At 49.1% G+C, this 11,381-nt stretch overlaps 1 protein-coding gene across 1 annotated transcript in view; it reads right to left on the bottom strand.

Moving 5' to 3' along the window:
• The window catches only part of RASA3 (RAS p21 protein activator 3), a 70,865-nt gene that overhangs the window by 26,010 nt on the left and 33,474 nt on the right, over positions 1-11,381 (bottom strand). The window contains exon 4 of the mRNA XM_006769303.2: positions 9,812-9,888. Coding sequence (XP_006769366.1) covers positions 9,812-9,888 — 77 coding nt within the window. The remainder of the gene's footprint in view (positions 1-9,811; positions 9,889-11,381) is intronic.

The raw sequence follows: 11,381 nt of genomic DNA on the forward strand, positions 1-11,381 counted from the left end.
GGGACTCAAATAAGTCTCAGCCCCACAAAGGGAGCCCTCAGCCCACAGCCCTTTTGCTCTACCCAACCCTGGCTCTTCACCTTTAATCACACTGGCTAGTGGAGCACCGGGAAGTCCTTCCTCTCCCAAACATGCCCACAGTGGCCTTGCCCACCTCCGAGCTCTGCCTGGGACACCTCCCCGCCCCATGTCACAGCACACCTCCAAGACAAAAGCTGGGTGCCATGGCTCATCTCATCTGCTTCCCTTATTAGGGAGTCAAAGCTAAGCTGCTGGTTGCCCGAGTCCTGAGCTGGTCCACTCCTAAGGCACTCAGCTCTTCAGATGTTTGTGGTGGGAGAGGGGATTCGGTTCCCACTATTCCAGTGTGGCCGGAAGCCAAAGTCCTAATCCTACGTCTGTATGTCAGGTTGGCTACATACAGACGCATGATCAGTTCCTCTCAGCCATCTGAGTGTTCATTCCTTCCCACATCAGCTGCACTGAGCTGCTGTCCCTCCTGGGGAGGCTTCAGGTTCTCCATTCTGGGAGAAGGGTTTGCTCCTCCACTCCATGGCATTGTGGTCCTCAGAATTAGTGCCACCCTGTCCTGGCCATGGAGTTTTCTGTATATTTCTTCATTTCTGCACCACTTTTCTTCTGGAACTCCTGTTAGGGAAGGTGGGGCCTCATGGCTCAGCCCATGACTTCAATGAGCTTTATCTAATATTTTTTAAATCTTTCTCTTTTCACTCTACTTTCTGGGATACATCTGCATTTCTCTCCCAGATTACTGACTTGGTCATTGGTTATCTTTCTCCCTTCATTAACTCATCATTATAAAAAATCCACTCATCCCCTTCATGCATCCCTAAACTAGGCTTTATTCATCCATTAACTTGCCATTACACACATATTTGTTGAGCTCTCACATTTCGGGCACGTTTCCAGGACTGAGAGTGGAGCCGTGAGAGGACGGAAGCTCATGTGTGGAACGTGCATGTAGTTACCATGTGTGACATGAGGAGGAAATAAACTACCTACAAGAGGGCAAAATGCAGGGTGGTGGTCGACCCCTCAGGTGCCTGGGGGCCTCAGGCTGAGGTCTTAAGGGCCAGGACTCATCCATCCTAAGTTGGGGGAGAGAGGGGCCCCCAGAGGGCAGCAGCTCTGAGAGAGGAAGCAGAGGTAGGATGACAGCTTGTTCCAGGGGTGTGAGGGGAGGCCCCCGCTCCCTCCCTGTGGATATGGTACACACTGAGCCTGGATGCATTTTTATTACATTCAGTTGTTGATCAAGAAGTTCCAGACCACCCCCATTCAGGATCCTCAGAGACAATAGCTTTTCACAGCCAACAGAGCATCTAACACAGCGGTTCTCAACCTGTGGGTTGCGACCCCTTTGGCGGTCGAACGACCCCGTCGCCTAAGACCATCCTGCATATCAGATATTATTTACATGACGATTCAAAACAGTAGCAACATTACAGTTATGAAGTAGCAACGAAAATAATTTTATGGTTGGGTCACAACATGAGGAACTGTATTTAAAGGGTCAGAAGGTTGAGAACCACTGATCTAACAGGACTGACTCTTCACCCTTATGTCTTAGAGAAGCGCTGCAGGTGCAGGCAGCAGCCACCTGGGGCACATGCAGCCTCTGCATAGATGGCACTTCCACGCCTCCTTTTAAAGACCAATTTGCGAGATGCTCTGTTCTCTGTCTCAGAACAAAGCCTGGCTCCTGATCGCAGCTACCCCAAGACATCTCCGAGAAACAGGAAAATCAATACCCTGCCATCTGGCCCACAGCACGCACCAACTGGAATGAAGAGGGCGTTAGCCTCCATCACACCCTCCTCCACGGCGTCACTTCGTTAGCGCCCTAACAGCTTTAGCTGGATTGTGGCTCAGCAGCACGATCCGGGGCTGGGGGTGTGGTGCTCTCCTGAGCGGCTTGGAGCACACGAAGCCAAAGCTGACTTCACTTGAAAAGACATATACACACACAAGGTGCGCCGGTCCAGGCCGTTTCTACCCAAAACAAACCTCACAAATGCTTAGGCATGCTACAGGTAAGTAAAGGGAGAAGATACAGTATTTACTGCACTGGGCATTATTCCATCTTAGAAAGGACACTTGAAACATGCCAAGTGACGAAAACAGTCAGCTAATCTGGAATCTCAAGGACCAGAGTACACTATTTTATGTCTATTTTAACATTTATAGGTTTCTATTGTCAACCTGACCCTTAATATAGTGATGCCTCACAGCTGAGGGAAGAGCCTGCAGTTGTGAACTCGTTTCCATCTTCTTCCTTCCCTCGATGTGGGCACGTCCTGGTGCCCGACTTCTTAGTGCAGCATGAGGGCTGCAGACGCCCCAGTTGTGGGTGACCAGTGCCATCCATTGTCACCAGCAGAGGGCCCCTGCTGCCTGGCCAGCCTCCACTCCTACCCGTGGCTTTGGAAGTCTTCCTGTCCCTAGAAGGAGCCACAAATCAAGAGCCTGTCAGCTGTCCTTGCTTTCTGTAATTGCTTAATAATAGAAAATGAGATCTTTATTGGAGTTGACATTTTGGAAGCCTGAAAGTAGGTAATTTCTTGGTTGGGTGCCTCCTGGAGGTGGAGCCGCCTTCTCTGACGATCAAAGTCTTAGTCTGGCCACCGAGCAGAGCCCATGGGCCAGTCAGGAGGGGCGGCCCAGCCAGCCAGCATTTGCCCGGCTGTCAATAGAACCTTTGTCTGCAAAGTGACAGAGCTTGCAAGTGGGAAAACACAAGAAACCTCGCTCTTGGACAAAGTGGGAGGCACAGGATACCCAGGAAAAGACCATCTACAGGGACAAGAAAGGAAGGACTGCCAGAGCGGGTGAGCAACGCTCAATCTCAGGAGAGCAGAGCCAGGAACGGCACCGTGTCTTCCTTCCAACTTCCTACACAAACGATCGCTGCGTTTCTCCTGTACGCACCTCTGTTCTAAAGGAAGAGACTCGGGGCCCAAAAATACATCCACAAAAAATCAGTTCATCTTCAGTCCACAGCATGACTGTGGAGACCGCCATGGCCCCAGCACACCTCCAGGTCACACAGGTCAAACCTAACTCACTCCACAAGTGGCCACAGAACCTCCACGCTATGCAGAGCCGCCGGCCGACAGGCTCGCATCCTTCGGGCTTTTCTCAGTGAGATGAAATGTTACGTGTGATTAATGTAATGCATTAGCGTGCCTCTCCCTCTAGAACATATGCTCTAGAAGGCTGAGCATAGTGGCTGGCACTTAGTAGGGGCTCACTGGATAGTTTAGAATGAATGATTAAAAGACGCTGTGTTTATCTTTGTTGGAAATAACAAAATTAGGAGATAGGATCCCTGAGTCCCAGTTTGAAATCCAGTTGGAAAGACAAGCCACTCACACAGGACCAAGTACCTGTCCAAGGATTGCTAAGTGCCAGTCCTTGTACAGACACTAGGAATATTCAGGACGGTGGGTCACCAAACTGCCTGGGCCTCCGTCGGGCATCCAGGCCAGCACACTGGACGTCAGAGAGTAAAACGAGACAGAAGGATGAGTTATGACCAGGAAAGGCTGCAGTGTGGAAGGAAGGTGAGATTTCTACGGGCACATCACAGGGTTCTCCCTCTGCAGCACCACAAGGCTTGGCACTGGTGGCCCAGCCCAGGCAGAAAGCCTCTGTCACTACTTATTTTGTAAACATTTCCCGTTTCTTAAGGCTTTCCAGGGAGGGAAGGAACTGGTGATGTGCTTCCTGTGGTGCAGCTGGGAAGGCCCTCAGGCTATGTCCCTTATCAGGGACAGGAAGAAGGAGTGAGGGCAACAGCCTCCAGCCTCCTGGACTGGGGGCTTTTGCAGGAAACAGGTAACCTCAGAGAAGAAACTTCAAGTACTCACAGGGCAACCTGCAGTTTGCTCTTCAGGCCAGTGGGGAAGAGTGGGCCTGGCAGCAGACAGGGGTGAGCTGACCATGGGGAGAGGGAATGCCTGGAAAGAGAATTCAGCCCAGCCCGAACACCCCAAGGGACCCCACGAGAGACTGTGTGGGCCAGGTGAGAGGTGAGGGCAGTCCAGGGAGGGCTGTCTGCCTCAGCAGGCATCACCTGCTGGGTGGTCGTCACCACGTCTTAGTTCTGGAAGCGGATAATGGAACCTCATTTGGAAAAGCATCTTTTTAGACGTTCAAGCGAAGGATCTTGACATGAGGAGATGATCTGGGGTTTAGGGTGGGTCCCAAACCCAAGGCTAAGTGCCCTATTATGAGGGAGATTCATAGACACAGAGCCGTGTGAAGACGGAGGCAGAGATTGGAGTGATGTGGCCACAACCCCAGGAACGTGTTCAGCCCCAGAAGCTGGGAGAGGAAGGAAAGGATGCTCCCCTAGAGCCTGCGGAGGTACCTCGGCCCAGCCGGATTTTAGACGTCTGGCCTCCAGATCTATGAGGGAATAAATTTCTGCTGTTTTAAGCAACCAAGATTGTGGTACGTTGCTAAGGCAGCCTCAAGAAACGAACACACCTGTGATAGGGAATGACGCATCAGGGAGGCAAAGGACACTTGCCCTGCCCCATCTCCATCACTTCCCAGTGAGTAATGTGGGAATAAGTCACAGTTGTTAGGACGAAGAGAGGGGGTGAGGGGATTCTCAGACAAGGAGAGAAGACTATTGGAATGAACTTGCCTTTTTCCAGTTGGTTTTTCTTTAGTGGTTCATCATCCCAGCTCTTAATTTTTCCTGAGCCCATAGCACGCCACAGAATGGCCCGAGCCCCTGCTAACCATGAGACCCCACGCCACAAGTTGGGGGCGGGTACCCACATCCTGAAGAAATGCCAGTGTAGATGCTTTCACTCTCATTCTACACAAGGAGGATGACGTGCAGAGTGTAGGCAGTGTGTCCAGTGTTACATAGTTAGGGAAGATTCTGCTAACCTGGGACACTAGGATTTTGAGTCCTAAGCCTTTTGTATCTGACTACAGTACAGGTGCGTGTGCCCATTGCTTCCTGTTCCGTCCTGATTCAGAGCTGTTTGTGGAAAACCTCAGGCAGAGTACAGACTTAGAAAACCCTAAGAAAGAAAATTACAAAATATAAAAACTACAGTGGTGTTACTGAGAAATTTTGTAGTTAAAAACACCCACATTAAAAGAGAAAGATCTCAAATTGACAACCTAAACTTCCACCTTAAGAAACCAGATGAAGGACAAACTATACCCAACAAAGGGCAGAAAAAGGAAATAACCAAGATTAGAGCAGATATCATCAAATAGAGAATAGAAAAACAAGAGAGAAAAATCAACAAAACCAAAAATGAGGTCTTTGAAAAGATCAACAAACTTGACAAATCTTTAGCTAGATTGACCAAGAAAAAGAGGAGACTCAAATTATTAAAATCAGTAATAAAAGAGGGGAGATTACTGATGACCTTACAAAAACAAAAGTTTTAAAGAAATTACAGAAAACCTAACTAAATGGAAAGAAATTGTGTTCAGAGGTTGGACAATTCAGTGCAATCCCTATCAAATGCCAGCTGCTCTTTTTGAAGAAATTAAAATGCTGATCCTAAAGTTCACATGGAAATAAAAGAAACTCAGAATAGCCAAAGAATCGGGAAAAGAAGGACCAAGTTGGAAGACTCACTGTATGGTGCTAGCACAGGGATATAGGTCAATGAAATAGAACAAAATGCCAAGATAATTTGATGGGACAGAATGGTCTTTTCAACTAATGATGCTGGAACAATTGGATATTCAAATGCAAAATAATAACAACAATAATAATGCTAACCCCTACCTCACACCATATATAAAAAATTAACTCCAAATGTATCAAAGACCCAAAAATATAAAAATCTTAGAAGGAAAACATAAGTGTAAACTATGATTTTGGGTTAGGAAATGATATCTTAAATAGGTACCAAAACCACAGGCAACCAAAGAAAAAGTAAATAAATTGGATTTCATCAAAATTTTAAACTTTTGTATTACAAAGAATACTACCAAGAAAGTGAAGACAGCCAACAGAATAACTGAATATATTTGCAAATTATATATTTGACAAAAGTCTGGTATCTAGAATATATGAAAAACTCTTACACCTTAATCATAAGAATACTAATAACCTAATTAAAACAAAAGTAAAGGACTTGCGTAGACATTTCTTCAGAGAAAATACATAAATGGCCAACAAAGACAAGAAAGTCAATATCACCAGTCATTACATTTGAGAAAATGTAAATCAAAACTACTTTACACCCACTAGGCTGGCTGCAATAAAAATGTCAGCCAATAATAACAGTGTTAGCAAGGAAGTGGAGAAATGAGAGACCTCACATTCAGCTGGTGGGTGTAAAATAAGGCAGCCAGTCTGGCAGTTTCTCAAAAAGTTAAACATAGAGTTACAATATGACCTAGAAATTCTACTCTTAGGTATACACCCAAGAGAAATAAAAACATAAATTTGTACAAAAACTCATACAAGAATGTTCTTAGCAGCATTATTCACAATAGCCAAATGTCCACCAATGGGTGATAAAGAAAATGTGGTATATCCATAGTGGAATATGATTCATCCTTTACAGGAATGAGGTACTGACGCATGCTACAACCTGGATAAACCTTGGAAACGTTATGGTAAGTGGAAGAAGCCATCACAAAGGAACACATGCTGTATGGTTCCATTTATACTAACCGTCCTGAGTAGGCAAGCCCACAGGCAGGAAGTCGGTTAAGTGGTGCAGGGACTGGCGGAGGGGCTGGGTGTGACCGCTCACAGAGATGAGGTTAGGCAGTAGTGAGTGGTGATGATTTTATCACCTTGGGAATGTACTATACTTATGCACTTTAAAATACTGGATTTCATAGTATGTATATTTTTTTAGTTAAAAAAAAAAGCTACAGGATGAGGTGAGGTGAGGAAAGAAAGGCCACTGGTCCCTCAGAAACTTCTGGTTTCCTTGATTAGAGAACATGAGCCCCCGTGGGACTCCTCACTCTCTCCCCCTCGTTACACCCCTTTGGTGGACCCGCTGCCCCAGGACTCTGAACAAAGTGTACTAGTGCGAGTACACAAGTATACTACTATGTATTAGCATGTGTACTAGCATGTGTGTGAGTGTGAATATACTTGTGTGTGATACTGTATACTAGTATGAGTACATACTAGTAGGTATACCAGTGTATTGGCACATGCACTCGCATTGTGTACTAGCATGTGTGTGAATGTGAATATGTGTATATGTGTGCTAGTGTGTACTAGCGTGTATACATATGCATACCAGTATACACATGCTGGCATGTGCATTTGCATATGTGCTAGTGTGTACCAGCATGTGTGCTAGTGTGTACCAGGATGTGTACTACTGTGTGCTAGCATGTACAGTAAGCATACTAGTTGTGTATATTAGTGTGTGCTAGTGCATGTGCTAATGGGTGTGACAGGCCCAATTCCCACATGGGAAAGAGGCCCAAGTGCTGCTCAGCATTCCCAGGAAAGTCAGCAAGGAGAGGAAGCCTCATCTTGTTTCCTCTCTGGGGCTCCTTCCTGCTCTGCTAGACAGGATGGGCCTATAAAATGGCCCAGGGTTTGCTGAGCACCTACAATGTGCCAGGCCCTGACCCAAGTGTCTGGGTTACGGCAATGAACAAGGAATTCACATTCTAAGGGAAGAGCACAAAATACAGCCGTCATCAGCCACACGCACGCTGTAGTGCTGAGGATCATGGGGCGGGACACAGAGGCCTGGCTGTGCTCTCTCCAGAAGGGGGTGGCTGCTTGGGGACATCTGAGTAGAGACCTGAATTAAGGGGGATTTGGAAGAGGGGTGCTCCAAGCAGAGGGTCACAGAAGCAAAGGCTGAGGCAGGGTGGCCAAGTGTCTGAGAACCTACAGGAGGCTGTGGCTGGGGCAGTGTGGGCAGAGAGGTCCTGACCCACTGACGTTAGTTCCTGTCCCTCCTGTGCACACGGGGAGGGAATCAAATGCCGACCTCAGCGCTAACAAAAACAGGTACAGCTGATCACTGGCAGACAGAACCCAGAACTTGGTGAGGCAGGTGGTGAGCACCCTCCTGACATTCAAACAGACATTTGAGCAGGAAAACTGTCAACAGAGCCACACTGATACACAGATTTAAGAAAGCACTTTCAGAGCAAACACAGTTCATTTCTTTGCATGAATTGGAACCCAGTTAGAAAACGTGTTGGCCAGGCTCCAGTCCTAACAAGGCCCGCTCCAGTTAGCAGTGTCTGCAAGGACCCAAGACAGCCCGTGCGGCCTGAGGCCCACAGTTCCAGATCCGTCTGAGTGTCTGGAGGCCTTTCCTCCCAGAAACACCAGGATGCACAGAAGCTTCCCGAATCCCACCCTCGCATCTTCTCTAGACCAAAGCTCCTTAAGAAAAGCAAAACCAAAAACAGGGGCCATGTGCACAGCACGCTCCTGTGTTTCAAAACAACTCCAAGCCCTCAGCTCTGGGGTTTCCTGTGCCAGCAGTGGGCGTCTGGAAGTAGGTGCACACCCACGCGCGGGCGGCTGCTGCTGCTCACAGACCATCCTGACTTTAGACACTTGTGTTCCTGGAAACCGCAGCCTGACGTGCACCCTGATAAGATGCAGAGACAGATGGCTGCAGTTCTGGTGCGTCACCCGTGGACTCTGCGGGGAGCAGACACTTAAATCCCTGCATCTCGGAGTCGTGGGGCCCAGGTGGAGCCGCTCTCAGGACAGGGCTCCAGGCCCACATCTGCCCAGACTGGTCCATTCTGTCTCTCCCTACTCCCCCCGTTCCATGTGAGGCTTGTGTTGAGCAGCCTTGAACAAGGAATAAACCGATAGATAAAGAAAGAAAGAAAATAGGCAAGTCTGTTTTCACGGCTACAAATTCTGAGAGCACAGCAACTATTCTTTAAGAATGGAAATAATGATAAATAAGGATAAAACTCGCTGAACTCATCTCCCATGTATAGGATGGGCCTATAAAATGAGCTGGAACACACCCAGGGCCCAGGTGTTTGCTGAGCACCTACAATGTGCCAGGCCCAAGTTTCAGATAACAGGGAGTTCTCGCCTTCTACCCGTCCTATGCATGTCTTATACCCTGTCCTCTGCCGTGTCCTATATGTGTTCCTACACCACGTGCTACACTGTGTCCCTACATCATGTCCTTCACCATGTCCTACACTGTGTCTGAACATCAGATGACGAGTGTGGGTTGGGCAGCCAGAACAGGGCCCTCTTGGACAGTCAGCAATGGGGGACACTCCTCACCACCTTCCTCTACACCAGTGATGGCAAACCTATGACACGTGTGTCAGAGGTGACATGCGAACTCATTTTTTTGGGTTGATTTTTCTTTGTTAAATGGCATTTAAATATATAAAATAAATATCAAAAATATAAATCTTTGTTTTACTATGGTTGCAAATATCAAAAATTTCTATATGTGACACGGCACCAGAGTTAAGTTAGGGTTTTTCAAAATGCTGACCTGCCGAGCTCAAAGGGTTCGCCATCACTGCCCTAGACCCTGCTGGTGGGCCAGAGTGTGGAATCCGCTCCCTCATGTGTAACACCATATGCGACACCAATCTCTTTGCCTAGACGTCGCACACAATAACAGATAGGTACCTCTAGGATGAGCATTTGCTTTATTGGGTACATTGAAGTAAATACTCTCTAGTGCTTTGGAACTTCTACAAATGACGTCACTTTGGGGACTCACCAATTCGGGGGATTCTGATTCATTTGTTTGGAAAACAACACTTGCCCCACTGCCGGGGGTCAGAGTTAGTATTCCTGGGCAGACCCGTGCCTTACCGCGTGGCCAACTTGTGGCAGACGACGCCCGTGTCGGTGATGACTTCACTCAGCCTCAGCTCCAGGTGGACCTTGCCCTGAAAGGCACAAGGATAGAGGGTCATGGGGAGCAGCCTCGCAAAGTGGAGAGGTGCAGGGTGTCTGTTCGCAAATGGTGGTGACGTCTGACCCATGTGGCGTCCACCATACTCCCACCAGCCTCACTCAGATCTCAGGGACTGGGTGGGTGTGACTCCCCCAGAGGGTTAAGGTTCCAACCCATCAGGCACACTCGGCTCCCAGCTCTGCTGACCGTGAGGGAGACAGGCACAGAGAAGCCCAGACCTCGGCCTGGACACACATGGCAGCAAGCACACCCACAGCACTGCCCAGCTGTGGGCAGGGCCTGGTACTGTCCTTTCGGGCCTTTTTCTCACCTGCAGGACAGAACGGCCACAGGGAGGGCAGGAGTGATGGTCAGGCAGGATGCTCAGCAATGAGTCCTGGACACAGGACCATCCATTAGCATCCCATCCATGTGAGCACAAGTCTGGGCCCAGCCCCACTGGCTGACCTCCTCAGACATGAGTACGTCCTCATAGCCAGTGACTGAGGAGGGGCCTCAGCACCACGCCAGCTCTTCCAGGGCTGGACAAAGGCCGAGTGACAGAAGTGGTGCTTATAAAGCTGACCTTCTGTGGCTCCCTTTCACTCTGTACCGCCAGGGTTTAGAGCTTTCGAATCATCCCATAATCTCAGCACAGCCCACCAAGCGGGCACGGCCGTCCTCTGTTAAGGTGAGAACACTGAGGCTACAGAAACCGCCAGCCTGCCCTCTAAACCAAACCCAGGACAAGAGCTTGTGATACAGCGGAGTGAGAACGTATCCACAGCAGTCACCTGTGACGTCTGGTTCCTCACCGCCTTCCCAAATGCACTGGGCGCCAACTCTATCAGGGGCCATGGCCATTCAGACCGACATTTCCCTAATTCGTTCTAAATGGGTGTCTAAGAAGTGAGAGACGGTGTCTGGGGTGAGAAGGAGCCCCGCTGCTGACGCCCGGCTCACCGTCCTGTTTCCTGTTTTTCCCAGAAGAGGCCGGCAAGTCCACACCAGCAGACCCCGTGGCTGCGCACGTTTCCTCTCAGGGGCACACACTTCCTTACCCAGGTGGCAGACACCGCCAGCTAATCCGTGCTGTCACCTCTTTGTGGGGATTTGGGAGAGGGTGGTAGGAGGTAAAACAAAACAACACAAGCACTGTCCACGACTGAAAGGACTTTCCCCCCAGACGGTAACTCGCAGATCTGCAGTTCAGAAGTTCACATCTGTTGTTACCCAGGGTCACTGACGGTTCAGCCACACCTCACGCTGCGTGGGCATCACACCACCTCCAGCACAAACAACCCAGCCACAGCTGCCGACGCCCAGAGGGGCTGAGGGCCACACCTCACACCTCAGCGCAGGGAGGAAGTGTGGGTTTTCGGAGCGCAGCCTCTGCACAGCTGGTGTCTGGGCTCACAGAGCCCTGGGCGCAGATGCCAGTCTGAGCGTTAACCTGCTCGGCTACACACGTCAAGGTGTGTGTAT

This window comes from Myotis davidii, unplaced genomic scaffold, assembly GCF_000327345.1.
Source record: "Myotis davidii unplaced genomic scaffold, ASM32734v1 scaffold444, whole genome shotgun sequence".
Lineage (NCBI taxonomy): Eukaryota > Metazoa > Chordata > Mammalia > Chiroptera > Vespertilionidae > Myotis > Myotis davidii.